At 49.4% G+C, this 25,804-nt stretch overlaps 1 protein-coding gene across 1 annotated transcript in view; it reads right to left on the bottom strand.

Annotated features, from left to right (window-relative positions):
• Positions 1-19,378: 19,378 nt before the first annotated feature.
• LOC121866267 overlaps positions 19,379-25,804 on the bottom strand; it is a 10,418-nt gene continuing 3,992 nt past the window's right edge. Inside the window, exon 2 of the mRNA XM_042365888.1 lies at positions 19,379-19,795. Within this exon, the coding sequence (XP_042221822.1) occupies positions 19,379-19,795 (417 nt within the window). The remainder of the gene's footprint in view (positions 19,796-25,804) is intronic.

The following is a 25,804-nucleotide window of genomic DNA, read 5'->3' on the forward strand; positions in this document are numbered from 1 at the left end:
CACCTCACACCCCTCTCAACACCCTCTCACCCCTCACCTCTCCACACACCCTCTCACACACCTCCACCCCTCACACACCTCCACACACCCCACACCTCTCACACACCTCACCTCTCACACCTCTCCACACCCCTCACACACCTCTCACCTCTCACACACCTCTCACACCTCACACCTCTCACACAACTTTCTACCACCTCCTAAAGTCTGTCATCATCACCACTTTGTTGATCTCTCTCTCATCTACCCTCTTTATTAAACCCTTCACATACACCCTCCTCCTCCTCCTCCTCCTCCTTCTTCCTTTCCTTCGTCAGTATTTGCACTCTTTTCTTCTTCTTCTTCTCCTCCCTCCTTCTTAGTCTGTTTAAACACCCTTTGTCTCCTCGTGTGTGGATGTGTGTGTGTGTGTGTGTGTTTGTCGTGTGTATTTGTCGTGTGTGTGTGTATGTGTGTGTTTGTCGTGTGTGTGTGTGTGTGTGTGTATGTGTGTGTTTGTCGTGTGTGTGTGTGTGTGTGTGTTTGTCGTGTGTGTGTGTTTGTCGTGTGTGTTTGTCGTGTGTGTGTGTGTGTCTGTCTGTGTGTGTCTGTCTATCTGTGTGTGTGTGGTGTGTGTGTCTGTCTGTGTGTGTGTGTGTGTGTCTGTCTGTGTGTGTGTCTGTCTGTGTGTGTGTGTGTGTGTGTCTGTGTGTGTGTGTGTGTGTGTGTGTGTGTGTGTGTGTGTGTGTGTGTGTGTAAGGTCGTCACATCTTTCTACTTCCATATGATTGCTTTCCTTCCTAGCTTAATAACTGTCTTGTTACGAGCTAACCAGGTAATTATACTCCTGATCAGAGGCTAATGGGGAGTATGATGAGTCACAGGTCGTTATAAGCCCTCCCTCCCTCTCCTCCCCCTACCCTCCCACCCTCCTTCCCTCCCTCCCTCCTCCCTCAAATATATATATAGTATACTTTAACAACTATAGGTAATATATTTCAGGAGTTACAATCTTTTCACCATCAACCCGTAAATAACTTGGTCTCTCTCTCTCTCTCGGGACCCTCTTACTCCTCCCCTGTTCTGTCCCGGGGTAGTCTCCTGAGGGCCTCTCACTTCCCCATTTATTTCCCCGTGCTTGTCCCTACTGTCTCACACTCTCCCACTCTTACACCCTTTCTCCCACCTCTCACACCCTCTTTTCCCTCTCACACCCTCTCTCTTACCTCTATTCCCACTCACACACTTTCTTCCACACCCTCCAGCACCCCCTGAGACACACCCACTCCCTCCTCACCCCAGGTCTCTCTCTCTTGTCATCCTCAGAGGGTGTGCTGTCCCAGTCTCTTTGATAGTTCCAGACCCCTTTCTTCCCTCCCAGTACGTGCTTTCCTTTGTACACTTTCTCTTCCTTTCTCTCTAGACCCATTTCTTCTTGTACACTTTCTCCTTTTCTATCTAGACCCATTTCTTCTTACACTTTCTCTTGTACACTTCATCTTCCTATCTACTTAGTCCTTTCTTTTGCTTTCTCTCTTAGCATCTTTCTTTGTTTTCTCTGGACTCTTTCACTTCCTTTCTCTTTTTTATGCCCTGTGTGCGTGGTCGCTCTCGTGTGTGTGTGTGTGTCTGTGTGTGTGTGTACAGAAGACGGGCCATTTAGCTTCAAGATATCTATACGCTCACGTGTGTCTGTCCGTCCGTCCGTGAAATCGACTCTGCCGCCAATTTTACGCCGGAATTTCACGCGTTCGTACGGATGGTCTGGGTTGGGTTAGGTTAGGTTCGGTTAGTTAGGTTGTGTTAGGTTAGGTTAGGTTAGGTTAGGTCTCTACTATACGTCTTTCCGTCTTAAGTCTGACGGGGTTCCTCAATGAGATCGCTGGATGAAGTGAAGGGTAATCACCCGCCAGTATCACTTCAGTATCACCCACCAGTATCACCCAATCAGTATCACCCACCAGTATCACCCACCAGTATCACCCACCAGTATCACCCGTCGGTATCACCCACCAGTATCACCCACCAGTATCACCCGTCAGTATCACCCACCAGTACCCACCAGTATCACCCGCCAGTACCACCCGTCAGTATCACCCGTCAGTATCACCCACCAGTATCACCCACCAGTATCACCCGTCAGTATCACCCACCAGTATCACCCACCAGTATCACCCGTCAGTATCACCGACCAGTATCACCCGTCAGTATCACCCACCAGCACCCGGCATCAGTTCACCAGTATCACCCGTCAGCATTCAGTATCACCCACCAGTATCACCCACCAGTACCACCCGTCAGTATCACCCACCAGTATCTCTCACCAGTATCACCCACCAGTATCACCCACCAGTATCACCCACCAGTATCACCCACCAGTATCACCCACCAGTATCACCCGTCAGTAGTTCACCAGTACCACTCGTCCGCATCACCCACCAGTATCACCCGCACCATATCACCCACCAGTATCACCCATCAGTATCACCCGTCAGTATCACCCATCGTATCGTTCCACCAGTATCACCCATCAGTATCACCCGTCAGTATCACCCATCAGTATCACCCATCATATCACCCACCAGTATCACCCTCGTCAGTATCACCCGTCAGTATCACCCGTCGGTATCACTCGTCGGTATCACTCATCAGTATCACCTTAGTATCACCCATCAGTATCACCCACCAGTATCACCCACCAGTATCACCCGTCACCCGTCAGATCACCCATCAGTATCACCCACCAGTATCACCCACCAGTATCACCCGCCGAGTATCACCCACCAGTATCACCCACCAGTATCACCCACCAGTATCACCCGCCAGTATCACCCATCAGTATCACCCACCAGTATCACCCACCAGTATCACCCGCCAGTATCACCCACCAGTATCACCCACCAGTATCACCCACCAGTATCACCCGCCAGTATCACCCACCGTATCACCCACCAGTATCACCCACCGTATCACCCGTCAGTATCACCCATCAGTATCACCTGTCAGTATCACCCATCAGTATCACCCACCAGTATCACCACCAGTATCACCCGTCAGTATCACCCGTCAGTATCACCCATCAGTATCACCCACCAGTATCACCCACCAGTATCACCCAGTATCACCCACCAGTATCACCCACCAGTATCACCCACCAGTATCACCCGCCAGTATCACCCATCAGTATCACCCACCAGTATCACCCACCAGTATCACCCGCCAGTATCACACCCACCGTATCACCCACCAGTATCACCCACCAGTATCACCCACCAGTATCACCCACCAGTATCACCCACCAGTATCACCCACCAGTATCACCCGTCAGTATCACCCACCAGTATCACCCGTCAGTATCACCCGTCAGTATCACCCCATCACCCACCAGTATCACCCACCAGCACCCGCCAGTATCACCCACCAGTATCACCCACCAGTATCACCCACCAGTATCACCCCGCCAGTATCACCCATCAGTATCACCCATCAGCACCCACCAGTATCACCCACCAGCACCCGCCAGTATCACCCACCAGTATCACCCACCAGTATCACCCACCAGTATCACCCGCCAGTATCACCCATCAGTATCACCCACCAGTATCACCCACCAGCACCCGCCAGTATCACCCACCAGTATCACCCACCAGTATCACCCACCAGTATCACCCGCCAGTATCACCCACCAGTATCATCCACCAGTATCACCCACCAGTATCACCCACCAGTATCAACCAGCACCCACCAGTATCACCCGCCGCACCCACCGTATCACCCACCAGTATCACCACCAGCACCGTATCACCCGCATCACCCATATCACCACCAGTATCACCCACCAGTATCACCCGCCAGTATCACCCACCAGTATCACCCACCAGTATCACCCACCAGTATCACCCACCAGTATCACCACCCACCAGTATCACCCACCAGTATCACCCACCAGTATCACCCACCAGTATCACCCACCAGTATCACCCACCAGTATCACCCACCAGCACCCACCAGTATCACCCGCCAGTATCACCCACCAGTATCCCACCAGTATCACCCACCAGTATCCGCACACCAGTCAGATCACCCACAGTATCACCAGTATCACCCACCAGTATCACCCACCAGTATCACCCACCAGTATCACCCCAACCAGTATCACCCACCAGTATCACCCACCAGTATCACCCACCAGTATCACCCGACGCACCACCAGTATCACCACCAGTATCACCCACCAGTATCACCCACCAGTATCACCCGCCAGTATCACCCGTCAGTATCACCCACCAGTATCACCCACCAGTATCACCCACCAGTACCACCCGGTCAGTATCACCCACCAGTATCACCCACCAGTATCACCCACCAGTATCACCCACCAGTATCACCCACCAGTATCACCCACCAGTATCACCCGTCAGTATCACCCGTCAGTATCACCGTCAGTATCACCCGTCAGTATCACCCACCAGTATCACCCGTCAGTATCACCCGTCAGTATCACCCACCAGTATCACCCGTCAGTATCACCCGTCGTATCACCCACCAGTATCACCCGCCAGTATCACCCGTCAGTATCACCCGTCACTTCTACTGATAGTGTTACATAAATATCGAGCTGTCACCTTTATTCATCATGTTCCTGGTCTTTCATTCATCTCTACGTGGCTTTTCATGTCATTGTGTCACCTCTCCCCTTGACATGTCCTTTCAACCCTCACTCATGGTCATTCATACCTAACCTCCCCTTCCCTCTTCCCCCTCTCCCCCCACCTCCCCCCTCCCTCTCTTTTCACCAATGTACCCTCTTTCTCTCTCCCTCCCCCCCTGCTATCAACACCTGTTCTCCTCCTCTCTCCCTTGTACTACCAACACCCTCCTTCCTCCCCCTCCTCCCTACTCCCTCCTCCCCTCCCTCCTCCTCCAGTGTTCGCCTGATAAATGGGTTTTCTTAGTGAATTAAAATATATAAACAAATACTTTTAATGAGGAATATTGTGTCTGCCACTCCACCACTCACTCACCACCACCACCCACCACTCACCACCACCACACACCACCACTCACCACACACACACACACCTCACCACTCACACACTCACTCACCACCACGCACACCAGTAGATAGATGATGGCTCGATAGATATAGATTTATTCAGTAAGTGGCTCTCTCTCTCTCTCCTTTGTTACCTCTTTCCTTCCATCTCTCCCTCCCAACCCCCCTCCGTCCCTCCTTTCACCCTCCTCCCCAGAGATCAACAGCCTCCCTTTCCCTTCCTCTCCTCCCTCCTTCTTCCTCTTCTCGTCTCCCCTTCCTCCTCTTCCAATCCCTCCTCACCTCCTCCTCTTATCTCCCCAGGTAATTATCAAGGGTTCTGAACTGTTTTGGGGGGAATACCTGATAATTAGTCACCCCAGCTTATTTCACCTCATAATTAACCACACAACCCAATTCAGTCTCCAAACCAACCCAACCCAGCCCAGCCCAACCCAGCCAGCCCAACCCAACCCAGCTCAGCCCAACCCAGCCCAGCCCAGCCCAGCCCAACCCAACCCAGCCCAGCCCAGCCCAACCCAGCCCAGCCAACCCAACCCAACCCAGCCCGCCCAGCCAACCCAGCCCAGCCCAACCCAACCCAACCCAGCCCAGCCCAGCCCAACCCAACCCAACCCAGCCCAGCCCAGCCCAACCCAGCCCAGCCCAGCCCAGCTCAACCCAGCCCAGCCCAGCCCAACCCAACCCATATAGTTCAAGGTCGCTGGCTTATCCCTGGGGCATCTCTAAGTTAACCTGGCTTGGACTAAACACCTTATTTAACAGCTGAGGAAGTTACTTAGGTGGCTGAGTACAATGTTATATCAGCCTAGGAGTGTCGCTGTATCTCTCAGGGGGGGGGGGAAATAATTATCATAGGGAACTTTAGTGAATCCGATTGTATGTCGTAGTTTAAAAGGGCGAGTTAGGTCATTAATATATCACTTGTTACCTGTGTTACTTGTTATACTTGTTACCTGTGTTACGTGTTCTACTTTTTACCCGTTCCCTTTTCCCCTGTCACCCTATTCTCTCTTCCTGCTCCTTATCACCTGTTCCTTTTCCTTATTCACTGTTCCTTTGTTCCCTGTTCCTTGTTCCATGTTCCTCGTTCCATGTTCCTCCCCCAAGGCCACACAACACAAAGAGCCTCACGTCACCAATTACACCAAAATATAATATCCTCAGAACCTTTCAGAATCCAATGTAATATCGTAGGTTATGCTGCACTTAAACGCCTTCATGTACGTGTTTTTATGTCCGTGTTAAAGTGGGCTTGTTAAATGTGTCCGTATATCTGTCGTGTTGGCGAGGAGAGGATGGTGGGTTAGGTGGTGGGTTGGTGGTGGGTTAGGTGGGGTAGGTGGGTTGGAGGTGGGTTGGTGGGTAGTCCCTCATTGAAAGCATGAGGACAGCTGTGATGGGGATTATGAGCGGTGGTGTGGTGGGAACAATACTGGCTGCAATATAACTCCTACCCGCGTTTGCATCTCTCTCTCTCTCTCTCATATCATGGATCACTTATATTAAACTGTTACTCAGAACTGTATACATATAACCAAATCCAACCTAACCTTTTGTGTGTGTGTGTGTGTGTGTGTGTGTGTGTGTGTGTGTGTGTGTACACATAATAACACTGCCAGTATCGTACAGGGGACCAGAGACCAAATCTGGGAGACCTTATGATGGTCTGTTCAGTAGTGGCCCAGTCACCACGGGCGAGGGTGGTTATGCAAGGGACTGTGCTGTGGAGGGGGCTGTGCTGTGTGGGGGGGCTGTGCTGTGTGGGGGACTGTGTGTGGGGGGCTGTGCTGGTGTGTGCTGTGTGGGGACTGGTGCTGTGGGGGGGCCACTGTGCTGTGGTGGGGCTGTGCTGTGTGGGGGCTGTGTGGTGGGGCTGTGCTGTGGGGGACCAAAGTGTGGGGGGGCCAGCTGTGGGGACTGTGCTGTGTGGGGGGCTGTGTGCTGGGGAGGGGGCTGTGGGGGGGACTGTGCTGTGCTGTGTGGGGGGGGGGACTGTGCTGGGTGTGGGGGGGGGCTAAAGGGGGGGGGCTGTGTGGGGGCTGTGGGACTGTGCTGTGTGTGGGGGCTGTGCTGTGGGAGGGCTGCTGTGAGGGGGTGCTGTGTGGGGGGGGCTGTGTGTGGGGGGACTGTGCTGTGTGTGTGGGGCCACTGTGCTGTGTGGGGGCTGTGCTGTGGAGGGCTGTGCTGTGTGGGGGGCTGTGCTGTGGGAGGGGGAACTGTGCTGTGGAGGGGCTGTGCTGTGTGGGGGGGCTGTGCTGTGGGGACTGGTGCTGTGCTGTGTGGGGGGGGCTGTGCTGTGTGGGGGACTGTGCTGTGTGTGGGTGGGGACTGTGCTGTGGAGGGAACTGTGCTGTGGAGGGGCTGTGCTGTGGGGGACTGTGCTGTGGGGACTGTGCTGTGAGGGAACTGTGCTGGGTGGAGGGGGGCTGTGCTGTGGGGGACTGTGCTGTGGGGGACTGTGCTGTGTGGGGGGACTGTGCTGTGTGGGGGGGACTGTGTGTGGGGGCTGTGCTGTGGGGACTGTGCTGTGCTGGGGACTGTGCTGTGGAGGGGCTGTGCTGTGGAGGGGACTGCGCTGTGGAGGGGGGACTGCGCTGTGTGGGGGGACTGTGCTGTGGAGGGGAACTGTGCTGTGTAGAGGACTCTGCTGTGGTGGGGGCTGTGCTGTGGAGAGGACTACGCTGTAGAGGGGGACTGTGCTGTGTGAGGGGGACTGTCCTGTGAAGGGGGGCTGTGCTTTGGAGGGGGACTCTGCTGTGTAGAGGACTCTGCTGTGGAGGAGGACTATTCTGTGGAGAGGACTCTGCTGTGGAGGGGGGTTGTGCTATATAGAGGTACTGTGCTGTGGAGTGGGGCTGTGTGGGGCTGATGACGAACCAACAACAAGATTTACAAAATTAACATCGCACCTGGCAATTGTGCCCACAGGTGACGTGAGTTAATTAATCAAGGTAATGACTGGGGCAGGTAAAAGCCCAAATTGACCCAAACTATACCTTGTCCGAGTGAGTCTTTATAATGATGAAATACAAACTAGCTCTCCTAATATAGTACTTCCATCACGCTCATCTTGTACACTTTACTTCCTGAAGCATCTCGTAATTGACTTGAAAATTCTTGCTGGTGAAAATCGTCTAAGAAAGAGTCAGTTTACAACTTCCTTTAAGCTTGCCAAATAAATTTCACACACCAAGATGCACAGAATGCAAATTAAGCAAGAAATTCAAGGATAAAAATGCTCCCTAAAGAACAGAGAACGAGTTAAATTTGTCTCCTCGGTACAATAACAGCGTCAAATATACCAAGACAGTTTATCTAGACACAGTTCCCTAGCATCACCGCCAGTTTGTTTGTGGTTGGAGGCGCAGTGAGTGTCTGTTTACATTCTCAAACAACCACACAAACAAACAAACACTCTTCCTTCACTACCAACACCCTAATGACTATAAACTGTGATAATGAAATGATTTGTTTTACTTATCGATGCGAACCAGTCACCCTTAGGACGGGAAGCGAGTCGTGTATCCACTCGCCCACCGCACCACGTAAAGAAAACGATAAGTCAGCCAAATGGGACAGTTACTCTGCATACAAATAGGTGATTAGAAGGCCAATAGGCAGTTAGATATAGAGACACTGTTTAAAGACCCGCCCCCCCTAAAATTTAAAGACCCCCACTCCCTAAAATTTAAAGACCTACCCCCCTCTTAAGGCGTCCACAGTCACCATAGACGAAAAGAGAGATATACATATAAACGTGGAAGAGATAAGAACAAGAATAAAGAGAAATAAAGGATAAAAACTCGGAAGAGAGAAAGATAGAGATATAGAGAGAGAGCGGGAAAGAGAGAGAAGAGGGAGAGAGATACAAAACTAAGTACAGAAGACCGTAAAATAACAAAAAAAATCAAGATAAACAAACAATAACAAAAGGCGAATGGAAAGATAAACACGAAAACAAAACAAAGTCGACAATAAACACCGAGTAAACAACAGGAATAACATTAAATAAATAAATAAACAAATAAAGCTCCCCCAAAAAACAAAAGAGACTCGTATAAGTAACACAAACTCAGGAAACAATAGATATAACCAAATAACAAAAGCGCAACGCAAGAGTAGGATTCGAAGCTTGTAAAGGAATTGAAGATAGAATTAGATCAATATAGACACCCATAGGTCCCCTCAAAAGACATGAGTAGACATGACTTAGAGAATTTGATCAAAATAGACACCCACAGGTCCCATCAAAGACATGAGTAGACATGACTTAGAGAATTAGATCACCATTGGACCCCCAAAAGACTTGATTAGACATGACTAAGGGAAATAGACCAACATAGACATTCACATAACCCAAAGACATGAGTAGACATGACCTAGAGAAGTGAGGAGTTCTTAACCTTACTGGACCCTCCAAAGACATGATTAGACATGACTTAAAAAATTAAACCTTACTGGACCCCTCACAGGAACCATCCCAAAGACATGATTAGAAATGAATTACAGAATTAGATCAACACTGGACACCCCAAAGACATGAGTAGACATGACCTAGAGAAGTGAGGAGTAGCAATAAACTTGAAATATCTCCTACAAAACCTCCCGGCAGCTTGATGCTCCACTCAGCCTCCTCCTGAATGGTCGTAATTTGCATAAATTTACATGAAAAGAGGGAGTATGGTGGGGGGGGGATGAAGGGAGAGGAGAGAGAAAGTGAGGGAGAGGGAGTAGAGAAAGTGAGGAGAGGGAGAGTAGAGAAAGTGAGGGAGAGGGAAGAATGAAGAGGGAGAGTAGAGAAAGTAAGGGAGAGGAGAGCGGGAGAGGGGTTGTTTGCTCTCTCTCTCTGTCTCTTTCTCTCTCGTGAAGGGAGAAAGAGAGCAGGGAAAGGGAGGGAGAGGGAAGAAAGAAAGAGTATAAAAGATGAGGGAAAAATGAAAGAAAGGAAGGAAGGAAGGGAGGAGGGATGGTTGCTTCTAACAGGGAGAGTAAGAGAGAGAGAGAGAGAGAGACAGAGAGAGAGAGAGAGAGAGAGAGTAAAGAAAATGAAGGGAAAAATAAAGAAAGCGAGAGAAAGAGAGAGAGAGAGATAATGAGATGGAAGGGAAGACGAATGGGAAAGAGGTGAGTTTAGGGGAAAGCTTCCCGTCCCACATGAGGGGAGAGAGAGAGGAGGAGGAGGCACTATTGAACCTGTGTGAGGGGAAATTGGTGTGAGGGAAGAAGAGGGGAGAGGGAATGATACAAGAGACGTGGTGAGGAGAGGGGAGAGTCGGCTTTTCTTTTGTAAGGGAGATGGAAGACAGTACTATGAAAGAGAGAGAGAGAGAGAGAGAGAGAGGTACTGGCAATAAACGAGAGAGACGGGGGCAATATCTATGATACACGGGCAATTATTACGAGAGGTGGGGTTTAGGTTCATAAAGACAGGGCAATAGGTAACGGAGGCAGGGCAGTGGCAAGAGACAGGGCAATAGGTAACGGAGGCAGGGCAGTGGCAAGAGACAGGGCAATAGGTAACGGAGGCAGGGCAATGGCAAGAGACAGGGCAATAGGTAACGGAGGCAGGGCAGTGGGCAAGAGACAGGGCAATAGGTAACAGGCAGGGCAATGGCAGAGACAGGAATAGGTAACGGAGGCAGGGCAGTGGCAAGAGACAGGGAATTATGGAGGCAGGGCAGTGGCAAGAGACGGGCAATAGGTAACGGAGGCAGGGCAGTGGGCAAGAGACAGGCAATAGGTAACGGAGGCAGGGCAATGGCAGAGACAGGGCAATAGGTAACGGAGGCAGGCGGTGGGCAAGAGACAGACAATGGGTAACGGAGGCAGGGCAATGGGAGACAGGGCAATAGGTAACGGAGGCAGGGCAGTGGGCAGAGACAGGCAATAGGTAACAGGCAGGGCAGTGGGCAGAGACAGGGCAATAGGTAACGGAGGCAGGGCAGTGGGCAAGAGACAGGGCAATAGGTAACGGAGGCAGGGCAATGGCAAGAGACAGGGCAATAGGTAACGGAGGCAGGGCAGTGGCAAGAGACAGGGCAATAGGTGGAGGCAGGGCAGTGGCAAGAGACAGGGCAATAGGTAACGGAGGCAGGGCAGTGGGCAAGAGACAGGGCAATAGGTAACGGAGGCAGGGCAGTGGCAAGAGACAGGGCAATAGGTAAGAGGCAAGGCAATAGATAATGGAGGCAGGGCAATGGTCAATAGATAAGAACAAGGGCAATAGATAAGAGGCAGGGCAATAGATAATGGAGCAGGGCAATGGTAAAGTCAATAAACAGTGCAGTATCATGTATCACACGCGACAGTCACTCACTCTCACAGCAATGAAAGAAATCTATCATGATCTTGTTTACCAACACCTGATACACTGTCACACACTATGGGGGCCTCTGGCTCTAATAAAACACAATCACTGGTTACTGCACAAAAGAGAGTTGTACGGACAATGACCTACTTGAAAAAAACAGATCACACAAACGAAAAATTTGCTATATTGAAAATTTTAAAATTAGTTCTTGACAATAATTATTTCCAGTTCCGGAATAATCTGAGATACAACTTAAAGCACCCAGAGCTACTAAGACCACCCTCCATGCGTTCCTCTCAGTCCCGAACCTCCATAAAATATCACAGTGTGAAGGTGTGGAACAACTTACCCCCACCCATCCCAGCAAAGACTACGCTCCCTTCCTTTAAATCATCTCTTTAAAAATATATATTGTCTAAGTATTAATATTTATTGTAACACCTACTATATTTACAGTACCTGCTTTTATTGTACCATCAAAACCGTTTTATCGGAAATTATAGTTGTTTTCAATTCCACTGTAATTTATGTATATATGCAAGTAAATCACTGTAATAACTAAATAACTAAAAAATAACTAAAAAATAATAAATAAATCAAATTAATAAATATTGAAGTGATAACCGTGGTAACATTATGAGATGCTCTTATTACCACCATGCTATTGTACTATTCCAGATGATACTAAACGTTACATAATACTTCCTTGAGATTAATGTACAGAATATATCAGGTGCCTCAAAGAGAGCTCAGGTTCTCAACTGGCTCAGCCATGTTAATATTGTTATTATTATCCACTCTGTATCTGTGTTCTTCTGGCTAAATTAACTGTTTCAATTCTATTCAATTCAATAAGAACAAGGGCAATAGGTAAGAGGCAGGGCAATGGGCATGGCAATAGGTCAGAGGCAGGGCAATGGGCAATAGATAAGAACAAGGGCAATAGGTAACGGAGAGAGGGTAATGGGCAATATATAAGAACAAGGGCAATAGGTAATGGAGACAGGTCAATGGGCAATAGATAAGAAATGGAGCAATAGATAAAAGAGAGGGCAATAGATAACGGAGGCAGAACAGTGGGCAAGAGACTAGCCAATAGATAAGAGCGATAGGGCAATAAGTGAGATAGATTGAGTTTGGGTACACAACACCGAGGAGATTTAGTGTGTGTGTGTGTGTGTGTGTGTGTGTGTGTGTGTGTGTGTGAACGAGTATGATCACTATACTATGAGAGACACACACACACACACACATACACACACACACACACACACACACACTACACCATTCCAAGTCACACTCCACCCAGGTAAGTGTGTTCCGGCCTCACACTTGACCTCCAGCTGTGTTGTGACGATGATGATTGTTTGAGGGAAAGATACAGGAAGAAGTTGGCTGTTTGTTTGTTTGTGTTTGTTTGTTTATTTGGCTATTTTATTGTTTGTTTGTGTTTGTTGTTGTTTTTTGTTTGTCTTATTTCCTTATTCGTGTCGACTCATTCATCTTATTTCCGTATTATCTGATAAATTCGTTCCATGGAGTATTGGTAGGGGGGAGGAGGGAGGGAGGGTGTGAGAGAAGGAGGAGAGGAGGAGGAAGATAGGAGGAGGAGGAACGAACACAGAATAGAGGAGGAAGGGAAGGAGGAAGAAAGGAACACACAGGAGAGGAGGAGGAAGATAGGAGGAGGAGGAACGAACACAGAATAGATGAGGAAGGGAAGGAGGAAGAAAGGAACACACAGGAGAGGAGGAGGAAGATAGGAGGAGGAGGAACGAACACAGAATAGATGAGGAAGGGAAGGAGGAAGAAAGGAAAACACAGGAGAGGAGGAGAAGATAGGGGAGGAGGAGGAACGAACACAGAATAGATGAGGAAGGAAGGAGGAAGAAAGGAACACACAGGAGAGGAGGAAGATAGGGAGAGGAGGAACGAACACAGAATAGATGAGGAAGGGAAGGGAGGAAGAAAGGAAACACAGGAGAGGAGGAGGAAGATAGGGAGGAGGAGGAACGAACACAGAATAGAGGAGGAAGGAAGGAGGAAGAAAGGAACACACAGGAGAGGGAGGAGGAAGATAGGAGAGGAGGAACGAACACAGAATAGAGGGAGGAAGGGAAGGAGGAAGAAAGGCCACAGGAGAGGAGGAGGAAGATAGGAGGAGGAGGAGGAGGAGACATGGAGATGATAACGTCCAGGTGTACAAGATGACCCTCACCTCCTCCCCTTCACCTCCTCACCTCACCCCACCACGCCTCCTCCTCACCATCGCCCTCTCCTCCTCCTCTCTCCTCTCCCTCACCATCGCCCTCCTCCTCCCCTCACCCCACGCCCCCTCACCCCTCCCTCCCTCTCCCCTCAGCCTCCTCCCTCACCCCACGCCTCCCTCACTTCCTCCTCTCCCTCACCTCCTCCCTCTTCCCCCTCACCCCTCACCCCTCCTCACCCTCCTCCTCACCCCACCTCCCTCACCCCACCACGCCCTCACCTCCCCATAATCCTACAGGAGTCCTTCAGGTAGTGCGGGCCTCTCCTGTGGATCCTTGACTCAGAGGCCGTGGAGTCCTTCCTCAGGATATTATGGTCCAAGTCTTCCCCCTTCGGTACATCCTACAGGAGCTGCGAGTCCTTCACTAGTTAGATATCGATCCTCCTCCTTCTTCCCTCTGGTGGCGTGATCAGGTGTTCGTGTGTCCGTCCCCTGCGTTAGTCTTCTTCATGTAGATCACGGTAATCAAGTTGGGGCGACGGGCGTGTTGGAGGGAGGGAGGGAGAGAGAGGGGAGGGAGGAGAGGGAGGGAGGAGGAGAGGGAGGGAGGAAGGGAAGGAGGGAGGGAGGGAGGGAGGGAGAGAGAGGGGAGGGAGGAGGAGGGAGGGAGAGAGAGGAAGAGAGGGAGGTAATAACTAAAGTAGACCCCAGTCCTGGTAGACCCCAGTCCTGGTAGACCCCAGTCCTGGTAGACCCCAGTCCTGGTAGACCCCAGTCCTGGTAGACCCCAGTCCTGGTAGACCCCAGTCCTGATAGACCCCAGTCCTGGTAGACCCCAGTCCTGGTAGACCCCAGTCCTGGTAGACCCCAGTCTTGTTATATATCGTCATCCTATCTAATTCCGCCAACCAATCAGGAGCCGCCATTCTGTGGGTCCATACCTGTAGTCGTCCACCATACAGCAGCAGGTACCAGCCCGCCCCTGGCCTAGTGAAGTACTGTGATAAAGAAGGGGAGGTGGGGAGGGGTGAGGGGAGGAGGGGAGAGGTGAGGGAAAGTGAGGGGTGAGGAGAAAGGGAGAGAGAGAGAGGAAAGAGAGAGAGAGGGGGAAAAGAGAGAGAGAAAGTGGTGTGGGAGGGGAAAAGAGAGAGGGCGAGTGAGGGGAAAGACAAGAAAGGAACATTATCAGAGGGAAAGAAACATGGGTGTTTTTTGACTGAGGGAGAGAGAGAGAGAGAGAGAGAGAGAGAGAGAGAGAGAGAGAGAGAATAAATGAGAGAGGGGGAAGTCATAAGAGGAACACAGAGAGAGGGAAAGATAAAAAAAAGAGGGAAATATTACCATAGAAATAGAGATGACAAAGACAGATTGCAATATACAAGAAAGTAGGGACACGGCAGAATTTGGGACCAGGGAAAAGAGGGAAACATAGACGATTGGTTATACTAGTGAGGGAGAGGGAGATATAGTGTTGTGAGGGGAGATGTTGTGTTGAGGGAAGGGAGGAGGGGAGATAGTGTTGTGAGGGGAGATATATGTTGTGAGGAAGGGAGTGAGGGGAGATATTGTGTTGTGAGGGAAGAGAGTGAGGGGAGATATAGTGTTGTGAGGGAAGATAGTGTTGTGAGGGGAGGGAGAGGGGAATATAGTGTGGAGGAAGGGAGGAGGGGAGATGTTGTGTTGTGAGGGAAGAGAGTGAGGGGAGATATAGGTTGTGAGGGAAGATATAGTGTTGTGAGGGAAGATATAGTGTTGTGAGGGGAGGGAGTGAGGGGAGATATAGTGTTGTGAGGGGAAGATATTGTGTTGTGAGGGAAGGGAGTGAGGGGAGATGTTGTGTGAGAGGGAAGGGGAGTGAGGGAGATATAGTGTTGTAGGGGAGATAGTGTTGTGAGGGGAGGGAGGGAGGGGGATATGTGTTGTGAGGGGAGGGAGGGAGGGGAGATATTGTGTTGTGAGGGGAGATAGTGTTGTGAGGGGAGGGAGGAGGGGAGATATTGTGTTGTGGAGGAAGGGAGTGAGGGGAGATATTGTGTTGTGAGGGGAGATAGTGTTGTGGAGGAGGGAGTGAGGGGAGATGTTGTGTTGTGAGGGGAGGGAGGAGGGAGATATTGTGTTGTCAGGGGAGGGAGTAGGGGGAGATATAGTGTGTGAGGAGGGAGTGAGGGGAGATGTGTGTTGTGAGGGAAGGTGAGAGTGTGTTGTGAGGGGAGATGGTGTTGTGGGAGGGAGGGGTGAGATGTGTGTGTGGGGAAGAGTGAGGGGAGATGTGTGTTGTGAGGGGGGAGGGTGAGGGGAGATATGTGTTGTGAGGGAAGGGGTGAGGGAGATGTGTGTTTGAGGGAGATGTGAGGTGTTGTGAGGGAGAGTGAGGGAGATATATAGTGTTGAGGGGGGTGAGGAGATGTTGTGTTGTGAGGGTGAGAGGATGTGTGTGTGGGGAATGTGTGTTGTGAGGGGTGGGGGAGATATAGTGTTGTGAGGGGAGAGAGTGGGGGAGATATAGTGTTGAGGGGAGGTAGAATATGTGTGAGGGAGAGTGAGAGTATGTGTTGTGAGGGAGATGTTGTGTTTGTGGGGAGAGTGGGAGATATAGTGCTGTGAGGGGAGGGTGAGGAGATATAGTGTTGTGAGGGAGTGAGGGGAGAATGTTGTGTTGTGATGGGAGAGTGAGGGGAATAGTGTTGTGAGGAGAGGTGAGGAGATGTGTGTTGTGAGGGAAGGGAGTGAGGGAGATGTTGTGTTGGGGGGGAGGGAGTGGGGGGGAGATGTTGTGTTGTGAGGGGGAGGGAGTGAGGGAGATGTGGGTTGAGGGAGGTGGGGAGATGTAGTGTTGTGAGGGAGAGTGAGGGAGATGGTGTGGGGGAGGGTAGGGAGATATAGTGTTGTGAGAGGGTATTGTGTGTGTGAGGGGGGAGTGAGAGGAGATGTTTGTGTTGGGGAGATGTTGTGTTGTGAGGAGGGTGGGGGAGATATAGTGTTGTGAGGGGAGAGAGTGAGGGGAGATATAGTGTTGAGGGAGGGAGTGAGGGAGATAGTGTTGTGAGGGGAGGTGAGGGGATATAGTGTTGTGAGGGGAGATGTTGTGTTGTGAGGGAGGGAGTGGGGAGATATGTGCTGTGAGGGGAGGGGGTGGGGAGATGGTGTTGTGAGGGGGGAGTGAGGGAGATATTGTGTTGTGATGGGAGAGAGTGAGGAGATATAGTGTGAGGAGAGAGTGAGGGAGATGTTGTGTTGTGAGGGAAGGGGAGTGAGGGGATATGGTGTTTGTGAGGAGAGAGAGTGGGGGGATAAAATGGCTGAGGTGAGAGATGGGGTGAGGGGGAGGGACAATGGGTGGACGTCAGTGCAATGTTGTGGTGACGATGAAACGCCAGGCATAATCTTGTAATTGATAGTTTATACTGTCACCCCCTTGAGGAGGAACCTGGTGAGGGAGGAGGATGCCTCCTTCTCTCCTTTCTCCTCCTCCTTCAGTACAAGACAGCTGGACAGACTAGATTTTATTTAGGCCGCCAGATGGTTTTCTAAGACCCTGACCACTCACTCCCCTCGTGTGTGTGGGTGTGGGTGTGTGTGTGTGGTGTGTGGGTGTGTGTGTGTGTGTGTGTGTGTGTGTGTGTGTGTGTGTGTGTGTGTGTGTGTGTGTGTGTGTGTGTGTGTGTACTATTATTGGTCTGTATGTAAAGGCAGAAGATGCTTATGGAGGAAGGGAGAGGCGGAAGGAAGGAGGGAGAGAGGAGTAAAGGAGAGAGGACAGAAGGTAAGAAGGGAGGGAGGAGAGAGAGTAGAGGTCAGGTGGGAAGAACATATACCTGTAATTTACCTGAGATCGATTCTGGGAACAATCTGACTCCCGCGTTTTAGTCTCTGATCACACTGCCTCGATCCCATGACCCGTCACAACTCGTCACAACCCCCGTCAAACCCCGTCATAACCCATCCACCCATTCAGCACGTTACAGCCCTCCACACTCACTACAGCCGGTGACATGTCATCACTCCACCACAACCCGTCACCTCCTACAGCCCGTCACACTCCACCACAGCCCTTGCAACTTGTCACACTCACACAGCCCGTCTAGCCCTACAACCCATCACCTCCACCACAACCCGTCACACTCCACACAACCCGTCACAACTCGTCACAACCCCAGTCAAACTCCTTCTCTTACAACCCATTCCCAGCACGTTACATCCTGCCACCTCCACCACAGCCCGTGATCATCACCTCCCACCCAACCCATCACACTCCACAGCCCGTCACACTCCACCAGCCCGTCACAACCCGTCCTCCACCACAGCCCATCACAACCACCACAACCGTCACCTCCACCCCAGCGTCATAGTGTCACTCTCACAGCATCACACTCCCACCACAACCGTCACAAGTCATACAACTCGTCACACTCATGCCATCTGTGCAGCCACGCCAGCAACAGGCCTAACCACCACAACCGGACCATCAAGTACCTGTAGCGTGTCCCAGTGTGAACTTCTCCCAGAACTTGACTCTACCACCAACCTCTCTTGTGGGTTAGGTTAGGTAGGGTTGGGTTAGGTTAAGGTCTAGTCAGGTCAGGTCAGGTCAGGTTAGGTCAGGTCAGGTTAGGTCAGGTCAGGTTCTGTTTGTTTGTATGTGTTCTGGAGGAGGAAGGGGTTACCTACGGATAATATCTCTTCCATCCACCTCTTCCCGTCCTCCCATCCACCCTCTATTCTCATCCACCCTCCATCCACCTCTCAAAATACCTCCTCATCCTTCCCATCCACTTATCATCACCCTCCATCACCCTCCCATCCACCCTCCCATCCACCCTCCCATCCACCCTCCCATCCACCCTCCCATCCACCCCTCCCATCCACCCCTCTCATCCACCCTCCATCCACCCTCCATCCACCCTCCATCCCCTCCATAATAAATCACTTGGAGTTATCCCCCCACCGTCTCTAATCTTAATATGCTTCTTGACTCTTCTGATTCTCTCGTCAGTGGGGTTTATAAAGGGTTTGTATGTTGTGAGGACAGCTTGGGTGGTTTCTGCTGATCTTGACAGCACAAGATGATAACATAATACAGGCTACTACCGTCTTAACTAAACTATCACAGGCTACACAATCTTGGAATCAAACACAGCAGTCACAGAACAGCAGCAAATCTTGTAACATCAGGTGTGGGGCAGAACAAAAGTCAAAAACAGACAGAACAAAAAAGTCAAACAGCAGTGAACAAAAATAACATATAACAAGTCTTACATCAAAAATGGAACAGTCAAAAAGTCAGGATCAGGGCAGAACATGGCATAGTCTGGGCAATATGGAAATACGACTGTCAAATCTTTAAGTCATGACTGTATCTGTCTGCGTACAGCTACTGCATATAACAACCTATCACCATCACAACGACCATACATCATGACCCACCATCACAACTACCACCATCCCACTTACTACATCACAACAACTACCACCATCACAACTACCACCATATAACAACTACCACCATACAACAACTACCACCATCACAACTACCACCATCACAACTACCACCATATAACAACTACCACCATACAACAACTACCACCATCACGACTACCACCATCACAACTACAACCACACCAACTACCACCATCCCACCTACCACCACAACAACTACCTCCACTCAACCACAACTCACCAGATAAAAATGAACCTTTTAGTCTATAGGCATAAAGGTCAAAGAAGACAAGAAGACATAAGCCTTTTTTTCACTTTACAAGTTTCTTCAGAGAGTCTCACTAGTACTCTTTAAAGGCTCTCAACTTAGCTTCCTAAACTTCCCTCACTTGACAATAGCCTCGAGTCTCAAAGTTGACCTCAGTCTCAAAGCTGGCCTCAGTCTCAAAGCTGGCCTCAGTCTCAAAGCTGGCCTCAGTCTCAAAGCTGGCCTCAGTCTCAAAGCTGGCCTCAGTCTCAAAGCTGGCCTCAGTCTCAAAGCTGGCCCCAGTCTCAAAGGCCCCAGTCTCAAAAGCTGGCCTCTAGTCTCAAAGCTGGCCCCAGTCCCAAAGCTGGCCTCAGTCTCAAAGCTGGCCTCAGTCTCAAAGCTGGCCTCAGTCTCAAAGCTGGCCTCAGTCTCAAAGCTGGCCTCAGTCTCAAAGCTGGCCTCAGTCTCAAAGCTGGCCTCAGTCTGGATTTCTTGAGGCTTAAAGGTTTTGATTTTTTCCACGTTAATGTAGGTGTAAAAACGTTTAGGGACTGGCTGACATAGAGTTCAAAGTTACATTGGTTTACTTCCCTGAATGAGCGGAGGAGGGCGTAGTTTATTCCTTCTTGGCCTCTAGTGGGTGGAGGAGGGCGTAGTTTACTCCTTCTTGGCCTCTAGTGGGTGGCGGAGGGCGTAGTTTATTCCTTCTTGGCCTCTAGTGGGTGGAGGAGGGCGTAGTTTATTCCTTCTTGGCCTCTAGTGGGTGGAGGAGGGCGTAGTTTATTCCTTCTTGGCCTCTAGTGGGTGGAGGAGGGCGTAGTTTATTCCGTCTTGGCCTCTAGTGGGCGGAGGAGGGCGTAGTTTATTCCTTCTTGGCCTCTAGTGGGAGGAGGAGGCCGCAGTACCTCCCCTTACGGCCTCTCGTGGGTGGAGGAAGCCGGGGGTGTTTCCCGGCCGCCAACAGGGTAGGAAGAATTCTTTATTTACATGCCCTTAAGCTCTCGAGTTAATGGTGTAACGCGGTAGGGGAAGGGGAGGAGAGGGGAAGAAAGGGAGTGGAGGGGAGGGGAGGGGAAGAAAGGGAGTGGAGGGGAGGGAAGGGGATGAGAAGAAAGTGATGAGAGGATTACACAAAAAAGAGCTACTGATTACATACAGTTCATTTACGTTACACAACCCTTCAACAATTACACCTCTCCATCTATAATTAAGACCAACAAAATGACACTCTATACAAACAGACCAACAAAGAGGATAATTTAACTCTCAATAAGATCAAAGTTCGTAAAAAAACGAATCTAACAAAACACAAACCAAGTACTGTACAATATCCACAATACTATACCTGAATTACCTATGCAACACCTGTAACCAGTTTCACATGCAAGCCACTGAATACTGCAAGGGGGCGTTGATTGCACAAAGTATATATATATATATACACCTGCATTGTGTAGTTGTAGTAGTAATTATAGCAGGATGTTGCATGATAGAATCTGAGTATTACGTGGTATTGCATCGACACACAAAACGGGATATATTTCGAAACATTATATTTCCTCATTGATAATTCACAGTGTAGGTCGATCAGTGTTGGGTGTTAATGCTTGTTCGGTGTTGATGTGGGAAGGTGGGTGTAGTGTGGTGGGCGGGTGGGTGTAATGCGGTGGGCGGGTGGGTGTAATGCGGCGGTGGTGTAGTGTGGTGGGCGGGTGCGTAGTGTAGTGGGCGGGTGGGTGTAATGCGGTGGGCGGGTGGGTGGGTGAGTGAGTGGATGGATGGATGGGTGTGTGGATGTGTGGATGGATGGATGAATGATTGAGTTGGTGGATGAATGAGGATGGCGGTAGTAGTGGTAGTGGTGGTGATAGGAGGTGGAAGGAAGAGGAAGAAGTAGCGGGGATAAGGAAGGAAGGAAGAGGAAGGAAGAGGAAGAAGTAGCGGGGATAAGGAAGGAAGGAAGAGGAAGGAAGAGGAAGAAGTAGCGGGGATAAGGAAGGAAGGAAGAGGAGGCAGGAGGCAGAAGGAGGACTGGAAACCATAAATCAAAGGTTTCTGATGAGGAATGTCTTAGCATTAAGACCTACAGGCGGCGAGGTAGACAAAGTGCCGGGGGGAGGAGGGAGGGAGAGAGGGGTGAGTGGGAGAAGGGTAGAAGAGAGGGAAGAGTGGGGAAGGAGAAGAGAGAGAGAGTGAGAGAGAGAGAGAGTGAGAGAGAGATGAAAATTTTATTAGCGGTAAAAAAGTATATAAGTGAACATGAAATATTCCTTTCTTCCAAGTAGGTTTATAAGTAGTAGTTGTAATTACTTAATACTTTGGAAACGTGAGGGGGTGAAAGTTAGAAAAGTATTGAGATTTATTCAAAGTATATAAGTGTTATAAGTGGTATAAGTAACGATTTAAAACTATAAAAAGTAAAAAAGTGAAAAAACAGCAGAACACCTCTAAAGTGTTAATAGATAAGTGACATAATACACTTGAAACTATAAACAACAACTACTTAACAATTCAGGTAAGTGCATTAGAGATAAGTGCATTAAGTAAACAAACTCACTTAAGTGTAAACACAAACATTACGTCTAAATGCTGTTAATTAAAACTCCTGTTCGGGTGATGACTTGTAAGTGTTACTAAGGGGGTGGAAAAGAGAGAGTGCTTCATCTAGAGTGCTTCATCTAGAGTCCTTCATCTAGAGTGTTTCATCTAGAGTGTTTCATCTAGAGTGCTTCATCTAGAGTGTTTCATCTAGAGTGTTTCATCTAGAGTCCTTCATCTAGAGTGTTTCATCTAGAGTGCTTCATCTAGAGTGTTTCATCTAGAGTGCTTCATCTAGAGTGTTTCATCTAGAGTGCTTCATCTAGAGTGTTTCATCTAGAGTCCTTCATCTAGAGTGTTTCATCTAGAGTGTTTCATCTAGAGTGCTTCATCTAGAGTGTTTCATCTAGAGTGCTTCATCTAGAGTGCTTCATCTAGGAGTGCTTCATCTAGAGTGCTTCCATCTAGAGAGTGCTTCACCAGCGTAGAGGTAGAAGTTGGGACTGGCGGCAGCGCTCTGTGTGTTCTTATTAACGCCTTCCTCGCCTCCCTCCTCCTCCTCCTCCTCCTCCTGGCCCTATCTTTTATTTTTCCAGAGTTATGTAAATGTGATGAAGGTTTTAGCTGGTGAGAAGACGTGTAGACGCTTCCCTCCCTCCCTGGCCTCGTTAACAGGGAGAGAAAAGGGTGTCCAGGGAGATTAGCGTAGGGAGGTGTATACGTGGGAGGGTGTTAAGGGAGATTAGCGTGGGTGGGTGTACGTGGGAGGGTGCTAAGGGAGATTAACGTGGGTGGGTGTACAGGGAGAGTATCACTTCTGGTTTAACGACGAGGAAATACAAGGGAGGAAATAAATGGTATTTTACATTAGTAAAATTTTAAGGGAGTATATTCATGTCTGTCTGTCTGTCGTTCTGGCTGGTTGGTGCTCTCTCTCTCTCTCTCTCTCTCTCTCGGTCGTAATGAACTGCTAGTAAAAATAGTGAGTCGAAAATAGTTGACAAAAGCGTCAGCAAGGTGGTGGTGTAGGAGGAGCCCAAGGTGAGCCCAGGTGGTGGTGTAGAGGAGCCCAAGGTGAGCCCAGGTGGTGGGTGTAGAGGAGCCCAAGGTGAGCCAGGTGGTGGTGTGAGGAGCCCAAGGTGAGCCAGGGGGTGGTGTAGAGGAGCCCAAGGTGAGCCCAGGTGGTGGTGTAGAGGAGCCCAAGGTGAGCCCAGGGTTCATTAAAATTTATCTCGGGTTTACCTGCCTCTGGGTCACCTGTGGAGGGAGGGGGGAAGGGGGTTGAGAGGGGGGGAGGGAAAGAAGGCGGGGAGGGGAGGGGAGGGAATGAGTGAGAGCGAGGTAGGTGAGAGAGAGAGAGAGAGAGAGAGAGAGTGACGGTATTTATAAAGAAAAAATAAGCAAGGACGCATTAAATCGAGGGAGAATAACGTTGTATATATGTAAACTAAGGGAGAATATACTCTCTCTCTCTCAGTTGGTACCGACAACTAAGTGCATTTTGTTGACCCGATACCCCGCTCGTGTGTATACTTCCTGCCTATTGGTCCACGCATCCATCAATGCTTGTAAGGTCGCTTCTCATTGGTTGATGGAGTATTTGGCCCGAGTCATGGCCGGATGTTATTGCATATAAGCGCGATTTTGATTGGGTAATGGCATATACATCCTCATCTGGCCGGTGTGTAAGCTCTGCCTTGATTGGTTGGATGGTGTGTTTACCTGCTGTGTTCCGAATACTAATTATATGTAATCGCAGCGTTGATTGGCTATTGGAGTATTGGCTTTACGTTTGTGTGTGTGTTTGTAAAATAATAATACTGTAATAATAAACTTACATGTGATTTAGACATAATGATATAATATGCGTTGAATACATTTACAGGGCTGTACAGTACATAAATCAGGAGTTGTTTATTATTTTAACAATAGATGGGATGGTGCTGTTCTTATATCTATCGGTGCGGGCTCTTATGGGCTGAATTTTGTTGTAGTGGCGGACTGCTCGAGGTGGGCGGGGGACTGCCGGTGGCAGGAAGTGGCGATGACGAAAATGGTGCAGTAGTCCATTACCAAACCCTGCTAGTGCTTGGTGGTGGAGGTCACTGAGGGATGGCATTTCCAGGGTGGAGAGAGCGTTGTTGTAGCCGGAGTAGTCTGCGCCGAGCATGATTGTGTGTGTGTGTGTGTGTGTCTCGTGTGTGTGTTTGTATGTCGTGTGTGTGTGTGTGTATAGAAACTCTCAACAAAAGTTCGCTAATTACTACCAAGACAATTTCCCTGGAAAGTTTTAGTCACTTGTCTAACATTTAAACTTTTTTCGTGATGGTTTTGTATAAATTATCCCAGCCGAGCCACTCAGTCAGGGCGCTCTATACGTAGACATAATGTAGACATGGACACAACACCCTACTACTACTACTACTACTACTACTACTATTTTTTTTTTTTTTTTACTACTACTACTACTTTTATTAAATGGCCTCCAGCCTTCCCCAATAGCCACACCTTCGCCACCATTTAATTACCTTAATATTAAATATCCTAATACATAAGTAGCTCTCCTATCTGTGTTAAATTACTACTACTACTACTACTACTACTACTACTACTACTACTACTACTACTACTATTACTATTACTACTTTGCTGTCACTCGGAATCGAGTATGACGATCATCCAGCTATGATACAATAATATGGGTTATTAGGGATGTCACTTAGGTTGGTGAGTTTTGAAATGACTAAAGAGGCCGATTCGGGACTGGTAGAGTCGTTTACAAGATGTTGCACATGTGGAGGGCTACATCTATTGCGGGAGGGGCGTCGGCAGCGTCTTTCCGGCGTTGGCACTTGTCTGCCTCGGTATGCAGTCGGGCTAACTCGAAAGTATTGACACCTTTTCGTGTGGTGCTCCTCGATGCGTTACAGTGTGGAGTAATCGTCTCCCAGGTGAGAGGGTCAATTTGGCACTTTTTCAGGTTTGTCTTAAGACTATCCTTATACCTTTTCAGTTGCCCGCCAGCATTACATTTACTATTCGTTAGGTGACTGTAAAGTAGCTGCTTTGGCAGTCTACTGTCGTCCATGTGGGTAACATGGCCAGTCCAGGGTAGTTGTTCACGGATAATGGTAGCCTCGATGCTCGTACAGTTCGTGTCAGCAAGAATACTGGCATTTCTTTTCTTGTCTTCCCAGCGTCCTTGGAGGATGGAACGTTGACTACGTTGGTGAAAGTTTTCAAGTGCCTTCAGGTGCCTCCTGTATGTGACCCATGTCTCGCTGCCATATAGCAGGGTGGGGAGGACCACTGCTCAAATACGTGCAACTTTGTAGATAATTTCAGCTCCTTACAGCTGAAGAGACGGGTACGGAGTCTGCCAAAGGCTTGAGATGCACATCTGATCCGGTGCTGAATCTCTTCATCGAGGTTTGCAGTGGTAGTCGAATGGGATCCGAGATACCGAAAGTGGGTAACATTAGAGAGGGTAGTACCATTAAGCTGGATGGATGATGGAAGTTTGGCTGAACCAGGGCCAGGTTGAAGGAGAATCTGAGTCTTTCATACATTCACCTCGTACATTCACGTTCAGTGTGAATGACAAGGGTGGAGTCATCTTATGTTGAAAAGCCCCTTCATCCGGTACTCGATGTCCACCCCGCCGGCTAAATTGGCACTGGCACGAGTAAGAAAGGCAGCCAAGAAAATGGAAAAGAAAGTTGGTGCCAGTACACACCCTTGTTTCACCCCGTTTGGATGGGGAAGAACTCAGACTGGATGCTAGTGTGCAGGACACTGCCGTTCATGCCAACGTGGAGTTGCCTCACAATGGCAATGAATTTTGGTGGGCAGCCAAAACGGCTGAGGGTCCTCCAGAGGACTTCCTTGTTGACCGAGTCGAAGGCCTTGGTTTGCTCGATGAAAGCCATGTACAGGTCTCTTTTCTTGTATCTGGCGGGCAGCAAAGATCATGTCAGTGGTGCCATGTGATGCTCTAAAGCCACATTGAAATTCTGGGAGGAAGTT

The sequence above is a fragment of the Homarus americanus genome, unplaced genomic scaffold (genome assembly GCF_018991925.1).
Source record: "Homarus americanus isolate GMGI-L3 unplaced genomic scaffold, GMGI_Hamer_2.0 scaffold13628, whole genome shotgun sequence".
NCBI classification, from domain to species: domain Eukaryota; kingdom Metazoa; phylum Arthropoda; class Malacostraca; order Decapoda; family Nephropidae; genus Homarus; species Homarus americanus.